The sequence below is a fragment of the Eptatretus burgeri genome, chromosome 16 (genome assembly GCF_056783735.1).
Source record: "Eptatretus burgeri isolate ZD-2024b chromosome 16, Ebu_testis_v1, whole genome shotgun sequence".
NCBI lineage: Eukaryota > Metazoa > Chordata > Myxini > Myxiniformes > Myxinidae > Eptatretus > Eptatretus burgeri.
In genome coordinates this window covers 66183990-66206489 of record NC_140976.1, presented here as the reverse complement: position 1 = coordinate 66206489, position 22500 = coordinate 66183990, and the positions used below count along the sequence as shown (strand labels likewise).

Below are 22500 nucleotides of genomic sequence, written 5' to 3'. Positions count from 1 at the left end.
CGACCTTTACCGTCACAACTCGCCACCATCGCATCACCGTCATCTCGCGCCACTCGTGGGCACCGATGCTGGACTCGTGCGGGGCGCGCACCGAGCAGCGTGTTCAAAAACATCACGGACTTTCCGCAGAAAAACGGATCAAAAACGACTCACGCCCACTTTTGTTCCATCCAATCGGTGAGTGAGGGGCGATTTGGCCCCGCCTCCAGGGCGTTGGAGGGCGATCGGACGAAGCTGTGGAGAGGCGGCGGCGGCGAAGGCGGTTGAGGGGGTGCTCGTGTCAGATTCGGGGAACTGCGGAGGGAGAGGCCGGCGGCGCAACCGAGGTCGTGGTGGAGACGCTCGTCGCGGGCCCCGAGATTTTGTGAAATCCTCCTTTCCCCGAGCATCAGCAATCCCCTCCTGTTTCCCCCCGCGCTGAGATAGTGCGACAAAAGGGGGCCCCCTTCCCACCCCCTACCAGACACTGTCCGCGAGGCCCGCGGAGTTGAGGCACCACCGCCACTTCGCGTCTCATCATCAGACGGGTAGGCCCGACACGGTCTCGGCCCCAGGCCCGCCTACCCCCTCATCCTGGAGGGTGGTTCTCTTTTCTTTTGCTTTGGGAATGTGTGTTGTCTACGCCGTCTGTGAAGTAAAATTGTATAAGTGTTGCCGAGTGCTCGGTAGTCGGATAGATCTGCATTGTTGCATTTGCTTTTTGTCTTCTTCTTTTACATGTGCTTTTGGTGGAATTGTATATGTGTGCTTTCCGTTCATCGCGAAATAAATGTGCTTATTGTTGAACTGTTTTCCCGCTTTGCTTCGTCATTTCTTTCATTGAATCCCCATCTTGCTTCACGTAAAGGGTTGGTCGTGGGCTAAGACGCCCGATAATTAATCGAACCGTCGAGGCCGACGAATAACACCGCTCGGTTATCCCGATAGTACGGAACGGGTCGCTTAAGTGGCCTGTGTCCGAAGTCGACCTGCGGCGAGGTGTGATCGCCCGGTCTACCCTCCGTGTGGGTACTTAGGTAGGTCGAATTTGGCGAGCAACCCTATCCCACGCGGGGGCCGATTGGCTCGATCGCGGTGAGACCGAAAGGTCCACCCGTGACTGGTTCCCGGCGTTAGTCCGAGAGGGTCACGACTGGATTATCCGTCCGGTGGGCGACGTGCCGCAATTCGAGTTACGTGGCCGTTCGCACGCCGGCGGGCGCGAATCCGCAACACTGGTGTCAGGTCGTGCGATATAAACCCATCGCCCTCCTCACGGCACTGGTAACGGAGAACGGGAAAAACGGGCTCTCCTGTCTCCAATTAAATTCACGGGAATCGGTCCAGGGGTGAGAGGAGCGACCCCCGATTCCCTCCAAATTACGAGCGATTCAAATTAACCCTTCACGAGAAATAAGATGGCGTCTCAAGGCGAGCGGGAGCCGGGGGTATTAGAAATGGATGTAGAATGTGTAGAATCCATGGCTCAGGATGAAATCCCCGTGCAGGAAATGTTGGTTGTACAGGAAAACGAACTCGCCCAACTGAACCCAGAGCCCGAAATGGGTGTGGCAGCGGCCGCGGTGTATGACACCTCCCCTCCCCCTCTCCACCAAAACCCTTCCCCAACCCCTGCCGAAACGGCTCACTCAAGCGCACCCGACATGGCCCAGCTATGCGCCATGCTAGCGGAAATGACAGCAAGGATGGATGCGAATACACGGAAGATAAATGCGAACATGAACGAAAGGATGGATACAAATACAAATGAAATGAAAAACGAAATGAACAAGCAAATAAACGGAATGGAAGCAAACATGAAGGAGGAAATGAAAAAGCTCCGGGGTGAGACGCAGAACATGGGCCGATGCCTGCAGGCGGGCATGAAGGCCGTTAGCAGGGAGCTTAAAATGGCGACTCCACATGTAGGAACGAACGAGCTGGAAGGGGGTGCAACGGCTGTCGGGCCCGCGGTAGAGGCGGGTAAGGAAAAAGTAATTCGGGAGACAAGAGACGAGGTGAAAGTAATTGCGAGGGAGAGAAAAGAACAATTAATACGGAAAGCAAGGATGAGGTACGCGGAGATCGTGAAAGAGCAAGGAGTGAAAAACAGGGAAGGACGGGAGCGACTTAAAGAGAAAGCAAGGTTGACCTACATAAAGATAAGGGAAAGACGCCAGAAAGAAGCGGAGACTAATAGACAGGAGGGGACAACAGAAACTTATAAATGTATAGAGACACGGGAGACAGAAAAAATAGAGGGAAGACTACACGATGAAGACGGGGTAAGTGACGCACACACACACACGGAGGTAGTGGAGGACGATGAGGTTGAGCTCGCGGAGCATGTAGGGACCCGGTGCGAGCAGCGGGATAGCCTCCTCCAGGAACGAGGGGAGGGAGTATGCCCCCTTGAGGCGAGTCACGACCAGGTGATTTCGGTCGTGCTTTGCGAGGTCGAGGGGAGGAGTGCTGTGGACAGGTGCACGTAGAGCTTGGGGGGTATAGAGGCCCCGGAGACCCTTGTGGGGACACAAATCCCCAGTGTGGTTGTTCCTGTGTGTGTGGTGCAAGGGGTGAGTGCGTCCCCGTGTGTGGAAGCGACCCCGTGTGTGAGTGGTGTGGTGGCGATGGTGCTGGAGTACGTGCTTCCCAGCACGCAGAGTGTGGATGAGGCACCGCGGGTGAGTGCCCCCGCGTGTGTGGGTGAGGCACCGTGTGTGAGTGAGGCCGTGTGTGTGGATGAAACGGCCAGTGTGGATGAGGCACCGCGGGTGAGTGCCCCCGCGTGTGTAAGTAGTATGGTTTGTGTGAGTAGTGAGGCACGCGTGAGTGAACGGCCGAATGCAAGGGAGACCGTGTGTGTGAGAGAGCGGTATGTAAGGGAGATGTCGGTGGGCATGCGGGAGCACGCAGCCGCGTCTCCCGGGGTGAATGTGATGGAATGGACTGTGAGCGTCGTAACACGCAGGAGTGAGTGTGTGGAATGGCGACGACGACGACAGAGGAAAGAAAGCCGAGTTGCGGCTGTAGCTGTTTCGGGGACCGTGCCGGGTTCACCCAGCAGTGAGCACGAGGTCCGTGCTGTGCAACGCACGAGGCCCCCACGTGCTCGCTTGCGAGAGTGAAGTCCCGGTCCGGAAACGCACGCGGTGGATTTGCCGATCCCGCGGACGGACAAAGCTTAGGCAGGTAAACGGATTTGGACCGGACGGGTTCTCCACGCGATCGTGTGTGTTAAGCTCCAACGGGCAAAGCACATGTGTTCGCGTGGGGAACCCCTCGAGACGTGGGGCTTGTGTTTTTTTTATGTGCACGGTGACGTCATGGCTGAACGCGGGGTTGGAATCCGGCAGGAGGGGTATCCCTGCCGGATGGTACCGTCCAGGGAGGGACGAGGTACACGTGCAGCTGCATGACGTCACAGGCAGGTGCAAAGTGCGCGAGTTGCCGCGCTGGTGCTGCGCATGAAAAAAAAAAAAAAAAAAAAAAAAGAGAAGGGAAAGCAAGCCTCACTTTCGGGTGCACAGGATTCCTGGGCAAGGGGTGGAAGACCCCCTTACCTGGGCACAGGATGGAAACTAGTTAGGGGGAAGGGTTAGCTTAGTTAGACCGACTTCATGGGGCAGGGGTAAGTCCTCATGGAGTCCGTGGAATGGATTAGGTAGAGGGATTTAGTGAGCTTTAGGTTGGGAAATAAAATGAATTATTTGGAGACATGGACAGACTTGTGGATGTGTAGAGGGGACGTAGTTTAGCTACGTAGTGTTAAAAGGAACGTGCTGTAGTTTAAGGGACGACGTGGGAGCACGAGTTAGTTAGGGGAGGTAGTTAGAAGGATGGCAGGGTCCAGCGGTGAGAGTGTTGAAGAGTTGTGAGGTGAGTGCATGATGAGTGAGTGAGGCCAGCGGGTCTGTGTGAGTGGAGCGAATGGGGAATGCATGGTGCGATGAGTGATTGGGGGGAGGAGTGACTCCCGCCCAAGGGACCCTGGGGTCAGTGTAGACTGAGTTAGGGGGTTAGTCAAATTGAAAAATGGAGGTTGTTTTGTTGTTGGTGGGAAAGTAGGCTCGAAACCCGTTTGGAGGGGTGCAGGAGCCCTGTTGACGGGCTGGGAGCGTGGCTGCGAAAGGTGAGTATCGCTGAGTGGGTACCCCGGGCACCAGGCTAGTCGGCCGTGGTAGGCCAAGGGCCCATGGGGGGGCCGGGATAGCGTAGTGGGCACGGGTGCGCCTGCTTGGTGCGGGGGCCCGGGGCGCCATTAGCCGCGTGGGCAGTGTTGTGGGCACGGGTGACCCTCGGAAAGGGGCCCGGGAAGCCAGCCTGCCACGTGTGCGTTTCAGGGGAGGTGCCATGGGGGGCACTCCCCGGTGTTTAGGGAGCTGGTAGGCTCGGAGGCAGTGTAGTGCCCGGGGGTGCCATAGCGGGAGATTCGGCAGAGGGTCGTGCCTGCCAAAGGGGGCCACGTGTCCCAGCCATGAGACCGTGTGAGGGCACGGAAAGAAAATTGGGGGGCGAGGCCCGAAATTGTGAGGACACCAACACAGGCGACGGGAATCTGGGTTGTTAGAACCAATAGTTTAAGCGAGAGGCGCTTGTTGAAAGCCCCGGGGTAGTTTAGCAGTTAAATGGATAGGGTAGAATAGGAAGTGTACCCCTCCGCACCATCCATCCCCTCGCTCTCGTTGTGGGCCGCTGGACCCACTTTGGTTATAGATCGCTGAACTCTGGGGAGGCCATTCTGAGGCTTCGTTGGGCCTCGACACAGGACGTTAGCTCTCCCTTATTCCCCTCCGGGAAGGGAACGTAGGGGTTGGGAGTAGGCTAGGTGACAGGATAGGTTCGCCGAACAAAGACGATAAAGGGGGTTAGGGGACAATTTATAGTGGGGAAGTAAAAATAAAAACAACAAAAAAATAAGTTGGGGCTAAATTGGGTTTGACAAATTAAGGGAGTGGGTATAGACAATGACAGGCAAAGGCGATAGGTTGGGAGGGAGACCGTAGGGTAGGTCCGAGCCCGCCTTCCAAGTGGCCAGCACCACCGCACTCCCTCCACCAACCTCCACTGAACGGCAAAGGCTGGCCAACTTCATCGGCTGGCCGTGTTTTGCTTCAAGGCGGAGGCCGGCCAACTTCATCGGCAGCTGTTGTTTTGCTGCGAGGCCTGTGCCGGCTGGATCGTCTGCAGCTGCTGTGCTGCAAGGCCTGTGCCGGCCCACTTCATCTGCCGGCTGGCTGTTTTTCTTCAAGGCCTGTGCCGGCCAGTTCATCTGCCGGCTGTGTTTGCCTGCAGCGGCCTTCTTCTGCGGGCTGTGTTTGCCTGCTGCCTTTGCCATGCCATGCCCACTGCCCATGTTCACCAGCCCCGTTCAATTTTTGCTTTGCCCCCCTGTTCATTTCTATGTGCGCCAGGATCAGAAAGCAACAGTTTGCAAGCTGTGAGAACTGCCCTGTTGGCAGCTACAACACGGGCCTGCAGTGGCGGCCCGTGCACCGTGTTTGTGTTCATCCATCCATTCGTTGTGTTCATTGCGTGTGCCACTTGAGCTGGCACGGAGACTGCATTTGTGCAGCCCATGCACCGTTGTGGTTCACTGCGTTCAGTTCAAAAGGGAAGGCCTTGGACTGCGTGTGAGCAGCCGGCCACGTTCCCTGTCACCTGCATTGTTTGAGCCAGAGACTGCATGCGAGCAGCCGGGCTCCCTGATAACTGCTTTCTTTTTGCAGAGTTCATTGATCCTGGGCCATGGTTTAGTGTAAAATTTGTAAGTTAAGGTTAAGATGTACTGTACATATGAGTGCGCCCCGGCATGTTTGTCTTAGCACCGGCAATTTTATTTAAGTCGTCCGTGTGAGTGAGTTTGTTTAGGTAGTTACTCAGCCCTTAGGTTATTTATTTTGGGGACACGAATACCATGAATGTCGCACTCAGGGATCCGTAGGTAAAATGTACTCGGGGAAAACTACACATGATGGCACACGAAAATTTGACGACTCGGGACGAGTCTGTAAAAAGGGGAGGGGGTAGTGTTGTGGTTGACCAAATTCGCAAACCACCATTCAGGTCCCTTAGGTGAGATATCTCGGTAAGTATATGTGTAGTTAGGCCCAAACCCGTTGTCTAGAGGGAATAAATGTCATTCATGCGGGCTGCGACTCTTCAGGATAGCCGTTTTTCTTTTACTATCTTTATTTTGGACCAGCCGCCATTATCACCACCACCAACCACGTCTCAACAGCCATCACAACAACAACCACCAACCACAACGCCGCTTCACCACAACCGCCACGACCTTTACCGTCACAACTCGCCACCATCGCATCACCGTCATCTCGCGCCACTCGTGGGCACCGATGCTGGACTCGTGCGGGGCGCGCACCGAGCAGCGTGTTCAAAAACATCACGGACTTTCCGCAGAAAAACGGATCAAAAACGACTCACGCCCACTTTTGTTCCGTCCAATCGGTGAGCGAGGGGCGATTTGGCCCCGCCTCCAGGGCGTTGGAGGGCGATCGGACGAAGCTGTGGAGAGGCGGCGGCGGCGAAGGCGGTTGAGGGGGTGCTCGCGTCGGATTCGGGGAACTGCGGAGGGAGAGGCCGGCGGCGCGACCGAGGTCGTGGTGGAGACGCTCGTCGCGGGACCCGAGATTTTGTGAAATCCTCCTTTCCCCGAGCATCAGCAACCCCCTCCTGTTTCCCCCCACGCTGAGATAGTGCGACAAAAGGGGCCCCCTTCCCACCCCCTACCAGACACTGTCCGCGAGGCCCGCGGAGTTGAGGCACCACCGCCACTTCGCGTCTCATCATCAGACGGGTAGGCCCGACACGGTCTCGGCCCCAGGCCCGCCTACCCCCTCATCCTGGAGGGTGGTTCTCTTTTCTTTTGCTTTGGGAATGTGTGTTGTCGATGCCGTATGTGAAGTAAAATTGTATAAGTGTTGCCGAGTGCCCGGTAGTCGGATAGATCTGCATTGTTGCATTTGCTTTTTGTCTTCTTCTTTTGCATGTGCTTTTGGTGGAATTGTATATGTGTGCTTTCCGTTCATCGCGAAATAAATGTGCTTATTGTTGAACTGTTTTCCCGCTTCGCTTCGTCATTTCTTTCATTGAATCCCCATCTTGCTTCACGTAAAGGGTTGGTCGTGGGCTAAGACGCCCGATAATTAATCGAACCGTCGAGGCCGACGAATAACACCGCTCAGTTATCCTGATAGTACGGAACGGGTCGCTTAAGTGGCCCGTGTCCGAAGTCGACCTGCGGCGAGGTGCGATCGCCCGGTCTACCCTCCGTGTGGGTACTTAGGGAGGTCGAATTTGGCGAGCAACCCTATCCCACACGGGGGCCGATTGGCTCGATCGCGGTGAGACCGAAAGGTCCACCCGTGACTGGTTCCCGGCGTTAGTCCGAGAGGGTCACGACTGGATTGTCCGTCCGGTGGGCGACGTGCCGCGATTCGAGTTACGTGGCCGTTCGCACGCCGGCGGGCGCGAATCCGCAACAATATTTTATATATATATATACATATATATATATATATATATATATATATATATATATATATATATATATATATATATATATATATATATATATACATACATACATACATACATACATTGTTGAGGATTCAGCGGTGGCGGGATTCGGACCATAGCATCAATCACTGTCCATAACCAGTTTGGGTTTCGCATCCTACTCTCGACAGCCAAATGTTACAGATTCGGCGCCACCCTTACCACCGCCGTCTCCGGGGTTAGAACGCCGGCTTGTTCGGCACAGGCCTCGGGTCACGCGTCTCGAATCGCGATACCAACGTACCCCTGGACCTTACCAGTTGGGGAAATAGACCCCGGTTACAGACTGGTTTTGTCAGATACCTAGCGAATTCTGCCAGTCTGTACCCATTTTGGTTTTTATATCTAAATTGAGCGGACCGTTCCTCGGCGTGGCACGAATTGATTCAAAGCGGCAACTTCATACGAATCAGCCAGATTTATTTGGGAGACATGGGGGAAACACGACACAAGAAAAGCATTCACGACAATGTTATAATTAATCTATAACCCGTTCTTAACTAGGGAGCTACGGATTACAGGTTTTGAAGGGGACCCTAACGAGATAAACCATAAACAACATGCAAACAAGACACGGACAGCATGCAGACAAGACTCAGAGTACTTGGTGATGTTTCATGGACGAGAGGAAAGTATCAAAAGCACAAATGTGGCTCGTGACAAGCTGATGTCCATGGATTCGAGCCCCAAGCTCGAGTACGCCGCGTGGCAAGATGGCGGCGTCGTACTCTTTCTTCTCAAGGCACCGCTTGTGCACGCCCTCCTCAGCACGTTCTGTCCCCGCGTAATGTCGACGGCAGAAGACCGTCAGTTCGATAGTGGGTTTCAGCTGGTTTCTCACAAGGTCCAGTATACAAGTCCAGGCCTGGCCTGTTCACCAGACCAGGCCAAATCGAGGTGTTGGGCTCCGCAGGCTGGGTCCATGGGATTCCAAGACATCGTCGAGCCGAGGTGAGTAGGGACATTCAGAGGCTCCGTCACTGGACTCCGGATGAACCTGTCGATGTGCTCCTCAGGAAAGCCGATCGCGCCCCACCTCGGCGTTCAGTTTCACCACTGCAGATTGCAGACTCGTCGCGCTCAGGTTCAGCTTCTCTCCCGGCAGATTCACACTGCCTTTCCTTTGCTCGCTCGCCTCAAAGCCCTCTGCAGTTTCACTTCTCCTTTTCGGCCCTCACTCGCCTCAAAGCCAACTGCTGACTCACACACAGCCAGCCCTATTCAGCCGATCACGCCACACTGGCACTCAGTTTCACCACCGTCTTCCCCGGTGCTCCTGCAGTCTTTTCCTTCACTCGCTCGCCTCAAAACCCACTGGCTCCTCCCTTCAGTTTCACTTCCTTCTCTAGGCCATTCCCCCTCTCAGCGATGGGCGGGGACTATTGTCCAGAGAGAGGAAGGAAGAAGAAGAACCTCTCAGCCCACCACCAATGTATGAACGATGAACAGCCTCTTACACCTCCCGACACACATGTAGCGTCCATTTACTGAACAACCTGGCTAAACATGCATTTAATGGGGGATCTGGGCTAATCCTATATTTAGTAACACACTAAGGGCCATTTTCGCAACACTACCCCCACCTTTCTCCCGAGGCTCTCCCGAGCATCTATCTGGGGCAGCCCACGGCAATGGCCCTGTCTAACGTTTCGCACAGATCTCCCATTTACTCTCACCCACAACATGGGAAGCACTTAACTCCAAAAACCAAAATGCCAGAGTAAGATTGGCATGTCCCTATCCTTGTGTGTCAGGTCACCAATCTAACAAACAAATTCACACTCTATGCACACTACTTAACATTCTAATTATGGATTTGAATGGGAGGGCATTCAATTTTACTTTTAACACCAACATTTGCATTGGAGCAGAACATTCAAAGGTTCAAAAGTTCTTTCACTTGTTCGCTCCTTCATGCCCCCTCCCGGCAGTATTGTCCATTCACCCCTGAGTGTTTCCTCACTTCGTGGCCTTATTGGCCTCTCACCAGGTGAGTTCAGTCGGCCCAGTGGCCTAATTTCACAAAGAGTTCTTCGGCCCACTGAGCCAACAAAATGGCACTTTGGCCTGAATGGCCCACAAAAATGCTTCGGCCCATATGGCCTACTCACAAGCAGCAGCAGGCAACAAGCCCCGCATTGGACAACAGGTGACACAGCAATGGTGGCACGGTGATATCGATGGTAAGCAAATGCAGTTTGGAGGTGTTCTTGAGGACGCAAATGGGTGTGATGACCTCAGACCAGGTGAGATGGAGTGTACCCTTAACCTTCCTTGCCTGACTTGCTTTGGCAGGACTTGTTTTGGTTAAGTTCTCTTTTTTTTTTCTTCACTTTTTTATTAGCAGACAGGATGGTGTGTTTCTTACTCAACTGTTATCTTCGTGGATGTGTGCTCATGACATACTGGTGGCCTCTCTGGCACTTGGAGAGGGTGACCCAGCCTGGCCCTTGTTAACAAATTTTCCCATCAACACTACTCGTACCAGGTGTCACACATGAATGGTGCGGAGGAGAGTCCATTGAACCTAACCATTTACTTTTAGCTCTAAACAATGAAACAAACCCTGCTATGGCTGGAATGATCCTAATGACCCATTTTTCCCGACCTGGCACACTGTTCCATTCTAGTAAACCTGGGCAAGGCCCTTATTTGTCTTTTTCCATTTGGTGGTGCCAGGCATAACTCGCTGGCTGGGGAGTGTGACTACTACTAGGCCTCTTTGCCTGCTTCCAATCGGGGGTGGAGGACACCCAGCGACCTCGGGGCTCACCTGAGCGTGCTTCTGGCGCTCTTACCTAAGGGGTGGCTCTCTCTCGCCCCCATACTGTGCTCTCCTGGCACTGAACCTACCGTGCTCTCCTGGCACTGAACCTACCGTGCTCTCCTGACACTGAACCTACCGTGCTCTCCTGGCACTGAACCTACCGTGCTCTCCTGGCACTGAACCTACCGTGCTCTCCTGGCACTGAACCTACCGTGCTCTCCTGACACTGAACCTACCGTGCTCTCCTGGCACTGAACCTACCGTGCTCTCCTGGCACTGAACCTTCCGTGCTCTCCTGACACTGAACCTACCTTGCTCTCCTGGCACTGAACCGACTGTGCTCTCCTGGCACTGAACCTACCATGCTCTCCTGACACTGAACCTACCTTGCTCTCCTGGCACTGAACCTACCTTGCTCTCCTGGCACTGAACCTACCGTGCTCTCCTGACACTGAACCTACTGTGCTCTCCTGGCACTGAACCTACCGTGCTCTCCTGACACTGAAACTACCTTGCTCTCCTGGCACTGAACCTACCTTGCTCTCCTGGCACTGAACCTACCTTGCTCTCCTGGCACTGAACCTACCATGCTATCCTGGCACTGAACCTACGGTGCTCTCCTGGCACTGAACCTACCGTGCTCTCCTGGCACTGAAGCCTACTGTGCTCTCCTGGCACTGAACCCTACTGTGCTCTCCTGGCACCTCTGACAGCCTTCACCTGCCAGGAACCCCCAAAGCCCTGGTGCCGTATTTCCCGACTCATCAACTTCAAATACGATGTCACTCCCAGCCAGTATCCCCATACCTTGGCCTGCACCTACCCCTCGCAGTTCGCCTGCACAATGGAACAGCAGCCAGAATCCATGTCAAATCCTCTAAATCCCCTGAACCTACACTAACTTGGTTAGGAGACTCCTACCAACAGGGTACGTTGTTCACACTCACTCTCCTCATTCGCACAACCGCACCATTCACCCTAACACTTTAGTCATTCATTCAACAGTGCCACACACCCAGGCCACAACACCATCCAACACTTTTCACTTTTATGTGAAAACAAAAACACACCAGTCCTTCAGATCCCACTTGGTCATCAAATTTAACTGGTACACTTTTTCATCACACTCCATTCAATTCGTCACTATGTCCGTCGTCCGCTGGCCTCCTCCATACTGCCCTAATCATCTATTTCCAACAATTTAAACAAAACATCAAAATCTCTTCACCAGCCCCATGGAACCTCTGCATGGTTCCAACCAGGCATTTCAGTCTTCCCTCAAACAAGCCACTCTTTGTCATCCACTTGTTTCAGGTGTGTTTAACGCTCTGCTTGTAATGTCTCCACCACTTCTTTTTTTTTTCAGTAATCACCCAAACCAACTCGTGCCACTCTTATCCCTTCTGTCAGTCTCAATTTGCAATCACTCTCGATATAATTTCCAATCAAGGTTCTTACATCCCAATATGGCCTGCTTCTTTGGCTTATTGGAAGGGGAGTGAGGGAACGAATCCCTCATTTCCCATTAAATGACCCCGCCGCCTTTCCGCCACGGCTAAAAGGGGTCACGGCTTGCATGTCTCAATGGGGGTTGTGGTCTACCCCCTCCTTTTCTCCAGGGTTCGCGGAAGTCAGGTAAACCCCAATCATGGGAGCACCCCCCCCACCCTCTTCTCCAGGGTTCACGGAAATCATGTAAACCCCAATCGGGGAGGTGGCCTCCCCTCTTCTCCATAACTCCCTGAAGACAGATAAACCCCACTCGGCTAGCCAAACCCCTCGTGTGCTCAGAAAGGTTTGAAGACCAAGTGACACACGCCAGTGCCACTTGCTGCTCATCTGCGCTCTACCCCAAAGTTCCTGTGAGGCCGACAGAGAAATTAAAATCCAATTTCTAAAGCCTGCTCCTGGATGCAGCACCTCCAACTCTGAAAGAACCCATGCGGAGCTGTCCATTATGGTTTCCGTCCCCTGGCTCAAGTTCTGTCCTGGTGGCATTTCTATTTCCCCTTGCACCTCTAACCTATTTCCTACGTCACCACTCATTCCACGCTCAGGACTCCCACACACAGCAGGCTGCACACATTCCAAGGTTAGGTGTTCACATTCCACACCTTCAACCGCCTCGCACTCCAGGGCTACATTCCCCAACGCCATGTGAGTACCAACGCACGTTTCGGCCTCGGCAGCACATACCGGTGCTGTAATCTGGAGTGTGGGCTCACAGCATTCATTCACAGGCACTCCACAAACACATTCTGGGGTCACACAAACGTGCACCCCATCGGACAGAGTCTCTTCATTAAAATAAAATTTAATTTCTACCTTAAGCTCATCGTCTGAACCATGTATGCATGTGCCCACGTTAGTACAGTCAAAATGTCGGATGACCTCCCACAAATTGCAACAAAAGCAAACTCAACAGATTTTGATTCCTGGATATGTCCTCAGTGACAGAAAAAAAGAAGTCCGAAGGGATCCTCCGGGGGGGGGGGGGGTAGGGAAGCCTTCATATCATGGAAATCCAATATGGCTGCCACCCGGCTTCGCGGAAAATGAGAAAATGGTAAAGATTGATATTTTAAAATGTAAATATATGTTTTTCTGCATTCTAATTGTTTCTAGTTATGGTCAGTATATTGATATACAAGAATAATTATAAAAAAAGTGAAATGTATCGAGGGTAAAATAAAAAATTATAGCTTTTTTGTCCAAAAATGTCAATTTTTTGTCCCGAAAAAAAAAATATTTACCTGATACTGATTTTGGCTCCTGGACAAAAAAATAAGAAACGTTGAAGACACAAGAAGAAATCAAGTCTATGGCAATACAATATAATTATGTAAATCATTGAAACATGACAAAATTCACAATTCCACTCGGGGCAATCACATCCGCCTGACGAAGGTTTCGAAATGAAAATGAAAATTCGCATTAAACTCAGAAACTATATCCATTATAAACTTACTATACATGTTGAGAAAAATCAAGCGTATTAAAGTTAGAACTCGACAATGTCGTCATCATCCTCTTCATTGTCACATGGAGTGTTTGTGCAGCCAGAGCCCCTGCAGTTTCCACAAGCTGGAGTGCACTCAATGTTGTGCTTCTTGCATGTGCATCTCATGGTTCTACATTCAGCCTGGCAGATGCACCTAATGACACGTAACATATTTTCAGGAGCTGGGGCTATTGATGTCTGAAGTGGCACAAAACCCTCGTCACACTTCTGCCAACCCCAGTCTGTCGGAAGAAGTTCATCTGCACATCCCTTCCATTCTTGGACTTGCAGATACACGCACAGGCTGTGATACTTTGCTGCTTCAGACGTTGGTGGTAACGTCTGTGGTTGCATGTGAGAGGAGCTCGAAGCCAACTTGTCCCAGTACCACTGATACCAGAGGGTGTCCAGGGTGTCAGTTGACGTTCTGTTGTAGATTATCACCAATGTTTTTTCTCCTGCATCTGCCACATCACATATGGAAGCTGGATATGTGTCAAAAACCTTGACCTGCTCACGGAATGTGTTGTTTGCTTTGAACTTTTTGAGGGAAGCTCCCTTTCCAATCCCATGAAGACGAGACGTCGTGTCGCACCCAAGAACTGCATGTAGAAACAGTATGTGCTTGCATATGTCTGTACCAATCATGTTCTTTGTTGCCTTGACGTTCCAGATGCGAGGCTTCTTCGTGTTCTTCTTTGGCTCGGGACAAAAGAGGAGGTCATGGGATTCTAAGCTTGCATGGTAGCATGGGAGGACGAGGAGGTCTGTGTCATCACCAACTAACACAGTGTTGGTGACAGTAGCAGACTGCACGGCCTTCAGTACAATCAGGAGATCAGCATCCCCTGAGGCATGGTGTGTCTCACAGTTCTTCTTCTGAAGCTCTTCACTCAACATAAAAATGAATCGCTGTTTATTCTGCCTCTTGGCAAGAAACTGTTCCTTCTTCATTGTGAGACGCATGTCAGCTGTAAATGTCACAGTAGTGCCAGCAATCCCTTTAGACCGTCTCTGGTGTGTCATGTCCTTCGTGTTGGTACTCTCATAACCATCAAACACGACTATGGCATCTCCGTACTTCTTCGTTACATAATCAGTGTACTGGTGGCATATGTCTCTGTATGTAGATCCACGAGACCATGGAATGCATTGAACAAGTGCCCCGCCATCCACAGCATACTGTTGCCCATCATTGGGAATATTGGGTGGGACATCGGATTCAAGAAGATCCCAGATGGCATCAGAAAAGACTGGCTTGTGTGCTTCTCGGAGCTGAAGAGAGGAATCAAAGAGGGCTGGTGGATAGCTGCGCAGTTCATATTTGAAGGCCGACTCCAGTTCTTCTGCTGTCTGTGCAACAGTGATCAGTCTCTGGAAGAGGAGTTGTGGGTCAACCTGGACTTGCTCTCCATCTAATCAATCTTGACAGATGACTTCATGCCGCGGGTGCCAACTTGGTCTTTCTTCTTAAATGTGTACTCGGCAGGTGTTTTCCCATCCATAGATTTCAATATTTTGGCTCCTACAGCATGTGCTGTATCGACGTTGACGGTGGGGTGTGCATGAACTCCAGTGGCAATGTTCCTCAGACGTGGATCACTACTGAACGGATTCCGTTCCTGTAAATACTGAAGAGCTGATAGTGTGTCCTTCCAGTCACGAGATTGTCTTGCCTTGGTCGTGTCCTTCTGCTCTCCAGTGTTGTAGTTCACACCTGTGAGCTCCTGCATTGCCTGGTTTATTTCTGCACAGGTAGGCATTGATCGAAGCCATACCAGCCGTTGTTGCTCTGTCATTCCTCGCCCTTGTGTGAGCCCCCCGCTGGTCTTCAAACTTCTCATCAGAACTTGTTCGATGATAAGGTCAGATAAAAGACCTGCCCACAAGCGATCACTTCGTCGAACCACATGGAACCCCTCATCAAAACGTTGTTGGACATTGGGATGTTGAGTTTTGAGGTTGGACATCTGCTGCAGATACACCCTCGCAGATTTGACATACAGGTTGTGGCCTGAGGCTGCCAGGTAAGGCAGCATTTCCAGGGATGGCCTGTAGATGTAGTGCCCAGTTCCCAGTGCGCTCTGCCCGGATGTATATGCGTAGAATGTCTAGCATGTCAATATACTGAACCCAGAGCGCTGAAGTTCTAGAATATATCTTTGCAGACTCGGCATGCTTCTGAAGGTGGTCTTCGATTCGTTTCAAGACATCAGACTTGCATACTTCTTCCACAGACTGGGGTTGGCAGAAGCGTGACGAGGGTTTTGTGCCACTTCAGACATCAATAGCTCCAGCCCCTGAAAAGATGTTACGTGTCATTAGGTGCAACTGCCAGGCTGAATGTAGCACCATGAGATGCACATGCAAGAAGCACAACATTGAGTGCACTCCAGCTTGTGGAAACTGCAGGGGCTCTGGCTGCACAAACACTCCATGTGACAATGAAGAGGATGATGATGACATTGTCGAGTTCTAACTTTAATACGCTTGATTTTTCTCAACATGTATAGTACGTTTATAATGGATGCAGTTTCTGAGTTTAATGCGAATTTTCATTTTCATTTCGAAAACTTCGTCAGCCAGATGTGATTGCCCCGAGTGGAATTGTGAATTTTGTCATGTTTCAATGATTTACATAATTATATTGTATTGCCATAGACTTGATTTCATCTTGTGTCTTCAACGTTTCTTTTTTTTGTCCAGGTGCCAAAACCAGTATCAGGTAAAAAAAAAATTTTCGGGACAAAAATTGACATTTTTGGACAAAAAAGCTATAATTTTTTTAATTTTACCCTCAATACATTTCACTTTTTAATAATTATTCTTGTATATCAATATACTGACCATAACTCGAAACAATTAGAATGCAGAAAAACATATATTTACATATTAAAATATCAATCTTTACAATTTTCTCATTTTCCCCGAAGCCGGGTGGCGGCCATATTTGATTTCCATGATTTCAGGACTTTCTCCCCGGAGGATCCCTGAGGACATTTTTTCTGTCACTGAGGACATATCCAGGAATCAAAATCTGTTGAGTTTGCTTTTGTTGCAATTTGTGGGAGGTTGACCAAATATTTCTGCTAAAATGCCTGTACTACGTACCTGCTTCGTTCCAGAGTCATCTCTGTCCGGTCACTTCTCTCCAGCAGGTTGCTCATCATCGGTTCGCCACACTCCTCTGGGGCTGTCAGCTCCACACGCTGGACCTGCTCAAAATGTATTTCATTCGTCAACAACCCCGTATGCTCCCTCAATGTCTCCATCACCAGGGTTTGCTCTAATTGTGGTGTCATCCGATGAGTGATGTCAATCAAGTTCCGCACCACTAACATTACTCCCTGTGGTGATGCCAAACATCCCATATTATTGTGCTGTTCTACTTCCTGGCTCCATTTCCTTTTCCTGTTTCATTCGTTGTTCTTTCACTATCTTCACGTACTTCAACCTTACTTTCTCCTTTAGTTGTTCTTATCCTTCTTTCTGTTTCCTCTCCCACTGACTCTCTTGTTCTTCATTCTCCAATCTCGTCATCTCTCTCAATTGGTCAATTTCCCTTTCCTGCTTCAGTCGTTGTTCTTTCACCATCTCCAAGCACTCCAACCTTGCTTTGGCTTCCAACTGTTCGATCTGCACAGTGTGGTTCCTTAACATTTTATTCTCCGTTCTCGTTCTTTCCTCTCTTAACATCCTCAGCTCGTTTTGTAATTCCCTCTCTTTATTTTGGTGTTTCTGTAACTCAGAAGCTTTTTCCCCTAATTTCTTGCTCATCTCCACACCTCTTTCGCATGCTTCCTTCCTCAATTCGTCCATTCTCTCACCGTATTCCTTTAGTTGTTCCTGATATTTTTTTTTTCCTTCTATCGTCTCTTCTTGGATTTCTCTCATCTGATTGCCTGTTCTTACCTTCCCCTTCAGTAGTTCCAATTGCAAATCATGTTCCCGTTTTTCCTCTTCCAGCTTTGTTTTTTCCCGTTTTTCCTTTCTTCTTCCAAGTTCTTCCTATCCTGGGAGTTACTAATTTGCTCCTCCTCTATTCTTTTGTTCAGTTCGCTCTTCTCTTGTTCCAACTTCTGGGTACTCCAATCTACTTTCCATATTTCTCCCTGTAGTTCCTTGAACTGTCTTGACTTTCCCAACAATTCTTCCTTCAGTTGTTTCAATTCCAAATCGTGTTCACATTTTTCCTTATCTAGCTTTTTTTTCCAATCTTTTTCCAAGTTCTCCCTATCCCGGGAGTTACTAATTTGCTCCTCCTCTATTCTTTCGTTCAGTTCGCTCTTCTCTTGTTCCAACTCATGGGTACTCCACTCTACTTTCCTCATTTCTCCCTGTAGTTCTTCGAACTGTCTTGACTTTTCCAACAATTCTTCCTTCCTTTGCTCCAGATATTTCTCTCCACTTTTTATCTTCTGTTCTAGGATTTCTCTTATCTGATTGCCTGATCTTACCTCTTCCTTCAGTTGTTTCAATTCCAAATCGTGTTCACATTTTTCCTTTTCTAGGTTTTTTTTCCTTTCTTTTTCCAAGTTCTCCCTAACCTGGGAGTTACTAATTTGCTCCTCCTCTATTCTTTTGTTCAGTTCGCACTTCTCATATTCCAACTCACGGGTAAACAACACTACTTTATTCTTTTCTCCACATAGTTCGTCGACTCTGTTGGCTAAGTCCTCTTTCAGCCACCGAATTCGTTGCCGTTCATCGGCCAATTGTTGTAACCCCCCGTACACATAATTTTCCTGAACCTCGTCTGCGTGCCGTTGTGCCTCATCCAATTTAATTTGTAACTCCTTTATATAATTCTCATAACGCCTCACCTGTTCCAAGGCATCCCCCAATCGTGCCTGAAGCTTGCCAATGTACACGTAGTCGTCCTGCCTCATCCGCCATGGCGCATGCCGTGACCACGTGGTGGGAGCCCCCGCCTCGTGTTGTGCCGTTCGTTGCGTGATTATTAGCCCACTCCCACTTCGTGTCACGCTGAGGTGGAGCCGCGCTGCCATTTTGCGACTCCATTTTTATTTATAATTTCGAAGTTTTACACCCGATCCGCTCAAAATAAAATCAAAGCAAATTTGGACCGTTTTTTTTTTTCTCTCTCTCTCGAGCCTCTCATAACCAATGCTCGGGGTGCGAAATGCACCACAGGTACAAATATTCCACTCCTGACTACCAGTGTTGAGGTTCGGGGGGTGGGGGGTGCTCGGACGATAGTGTCAATCACTGTCCGTAACCAGTTTGGGTTTTCGCACCCCACTATCGACAGCCAAATGTTACAGATTCGGCGCAACCCTAACCACCGCCGTCTCCGGGGTTATAATGCCGGCTGGTTCGGCACAGGCCTCGGGTCACGCGTCTCGAATTGCGATACCAACGTACCCCTGGACCTTACCAGTTGGAGAAATAGACCCCGGTTACAGACTGGTTTTGTCAGATACCGAGCGAATTCTGCCAGTCTGTAACTATTTTGGTTTTAATATCCAAATCGAGTGGATCGTTCCTCGGCGCGGCACGAATTGATTCAAAGCGGCAACATCATACGAATCAGTCAGATTTATTGGGGACACATCGGGGAAACACGACACAAGCAAAGCATTCACGACAATGTTATGATTAACCTATAACCCGTTCTTAACTAGGGAGCTACGGATTACAGGTTTCGAAGGGGACCCTAACGAGATAAACCATAAACAACATGCAAACAAGACACGGACAGCATGCAGACAAGACTCAGAGTACTTGGTGATGTTTCATGGATGAGAGGAAAGTGTCAAAAGCAGGAATGTGGCTTGTGACAAGCCAATGTCCATGGATTCGAGCCCCAAGCTCGAGCACGCCGCGTGGCAAGATGGCGGCATCGCACTCTTTCTTCTCAAGGCACCGCTTGCGCACGCCCTCCTCAGCGCATTCTGACCCCACGTAATGTCGACGGCACAAGACCGACAGGTCGATAGTGGGTTTCAGCTGGTTTCTCACAAGGTCGAGTATACAAGTCCAGGTCTGGCCTGTTCACCAGACCAGGCCAAATCGAGGTGTTGGGCTCCGCAGGCTGGGTCGATGGGATTCCAATACGTCGTCAAGCCGTGAGTTGAGTAGGGACAGTCAGAGACTCCGTCACTGGACTCCGGATGAACCTGTCGATGTGCTCCTCACGAAAGCCGATCGCGCCCCACCTCGGCGCTCAGTTTCACCACTGTCGATCGCAGACTCGTCGCGCTCAGGTTCAGCTTCTCTCCCGGCAGATTCACACTGCCTTTCTTTTGCTCGCTCGCCTCAAAGCCCTCTGCAGTTTTACTTCTTCAGTTTCACTTCTCCTTTTCGGCCCTCACTCGCCTCAAAGCCGACTGCTGACTCACACACAGCCAGCCTTATTCAGCCGATCGCGCCACACTGGCGCTCCGTTTCACCACCGTCTTCCCCGGCACTCCTGCAGTCTTTTCCTTCACTCGCTCGCCTCAAAACCCACTGGCTCCTCCCTTCAGTTTCACTTCCTTCTCGAGGCCACTCCCCCTCTCAGTGCTGGGCGGGGACTAATGTCCAGAGAGAGGAAGGAAGAAGAAGAACCTCTTGGTCAACCACCAATGTACCAATGATGAACAGCCTTTACACCTCCCGGCACACATGTAGCGTCCATTTACTGAACAACCTGGCTAAACATGCATTTAACGGGGGATCTGGGCTAATCCTATATTTAGTAACACACTGAGGGCAATTTCCGCAACAATATATAAATGTATGTATATATATATATATATATATATATATATATATATATATATATATATATATATATATATATATATATATATATACAAATAAACATGACATAGCGACCAAAGCTTTTCGTGCTGCACTCCTCGGTAAAAATGCGCAGCAAGTGAAGAAGGAAGTGAAAGCGTGTGCTTTAAACGCAGGTCTCAATAAGGTAGATGCTGATTGGTTCAGCCGAAACGACGTCACGGTTAATCCGAACGCCCATTGGTCGGCTCATCATCTTCACCTCGAGCTCCCATTGGCTGGAGCAGAGTTTGCCGATGATTCACATTTGCAAACCACATCGTGGAGAGAGGTGGAGGGGCCTCCTTATTGAGACCTGCGTATAAAGCACACGCCTTCACTTCCTTCTTCACTTGCTGCAAATTTTTACCCTGAGGAGTGCAGCACGAAAAGCTTCGGTCACTGTCGTGTTTATTTGTATCCATATTAAAGTTTTGTCGTTCCAAACATCTATATATATATATATATATATATATATATATATATATATATATATATATATATATATATATATATATATATATATATATATATATATATATACATATATACTATGTATATGTGGTCATATTTAATCGCACCAGCAGTGAAAACGCTCGGCCTAATTAAAATCTAATCAGATAACATTGGTGCTTTGCCGAGGGCGCGCTCCCCGCTCAGGTAACCACATGACCTCGAGTTATACGGAATAATTAGACGGTGGGCACTGGAACTCGTGGTATATATATATATATATATATATATATATATATATATATATATATATATATATACATATATATATATATATATATATATATATATATATATATATATACACATATATATATATATATATATATATATATATATATATATATATATATATATATATATATATATATATATATATATATATAGCTCTGGAAAAAAATAAGAGACCACTCCAAAAAAAATTTAAATCAGCATCTCTACATGTATGGCAGCCATTCCATTCTAGTGTCTGTTGAATTCCAACACAGGCACACCTCATTCTACTCAGTGAGGTACTGATTCGGTGATCACCTAAACCAAATCTTATTTAACAAGGAAACGTATAAAAACCACTTCTGTGGTCATCACTATCCTCTTGCAATATGACCAGATGGATGGCAAAAACAGTGCTAGTAGTACCTCAAAAGTAATTGGAATCAAAACGTGACTGAGCGTCACGTTGCTGCCATCCTTAAAATTTCAAAGACGGCGGTTCATCAGAACCAGGTCAAGCAGCAGACATTTGGGACAACAAAGCTACAGACTGGCAGAAGGCGAAAACGACTTTCCACTGACAGGGATGACTGCCAACTCATTTGAATGTCACTCAACAACCGTAGGATGACATCAAGTGACCTACAAAAAGAATGGAAAACCGCAGCTGGGGTGAAGTGCATGGCGAGGACAGTTCGAAACAGGCTCCTCGGGGCAGGGCTGAAGTCGTGCAAAGCTAGAAAAAGCCCTTTATCAATGAGAAGCAAAGAAGAGCCAGGCTGAGGTTTGCAAAAGACCATAAGGATTGGACCATAGAGGACTGGAGTAAGGTCATCTTCTCTGATGAGTCCAATTTTCAGCTTTTCCCAACACCTGGTCATCTAATGGTTAGACGGAGATCTGGAGAGGCCTACAAGCCACAGTGTCTCGCACCCACTGTGAAATTTAGTGGAGGATTGGTGATGATCTGGGGGTGCTTCAGCAAGGCTGGAATCGGGCAGATTTGTCTTTGTGAAGGACTCATGAATCAAGCCACGTACAAGGTTGGCCTGGAAGAACACTTGCTTCCTTCTGCTCTGACAATGTTCTGCAACTCTGAGGATTGGTTTTTCCAGCAGGACAATGGTCCATGCCACACAGCCAGGTCAATCAAGGTGTGGATGGAGGACCATCATATCAAGACCCTGTCATGGCCAGCTCAATCTCCAGACCTGAACCCCATTGAAAACCTCTGGAATGTGATCAAGAGGAAGATGGATGGTCACAAGCCATCAAACAAAGCCGAGATGCTTGAATTTTTGCGCCAGGAGTGGCATAAAGTCACCCAACAGCAATGTGAAAGACTGGTGGAGAGCATGCCAAGATGCATGAAAGCTGTTATTGAAAATCAGGGTTATTCCACAAAATATTGATTTCTGAACTCTTCCTAAGTTAAAACATGAGTATTGTGTTGTTTAAAAAAGAATATGAACTTGTTTTGTTTGTATTATTTTAGGTCTGAAAACACTGAATCTTTGTTGTTATTTTGACCAGTTGTCATTTTCTGCAAACAAACGCTCTAAATGACAATATTTTTATTTTTATAGAATAAAACTTAAATGTTCATTTTACTCAAACACATACCTATAAATAGTAAAACCAGAAAAACTGATAATTTTGCATTGGT

The 22500-nt window shown here is 49.3% G+C and overlaps 1 protein-coding gene across 2 annotated transcripts in view; it reads right to left on the bottom strand.

Annotated features, from left to right (window-relative positions):
• LOC147011246 (refilin-A-like) overlaps positions 1–22500 on the bottom strand; it is a 38749-nt gene that overhangs the window by 9478 nt on the left and 6771 nt on the right. Inside the window, exon 2 of one of the 2 annotated variants that reach the window (XM_085859250.1) lies at positions 16462–19861. The exons of the other annotated variant lie outside the window; for it this stretch is intronic. Coding sequence (XP_085715376.1) covers positions 17246–18334 — 1089 coding nt within the window. The 5' untranslated portion in view covers positions 18335–19861 and the 3' untranslated portion in view covers positions 16462–17245. Of the gene's footprint in view, positions 1–16461; positions 19862–22500 lie in introns of those variants that run through there. 2 annotated transcript variants of the gene reach the window in all.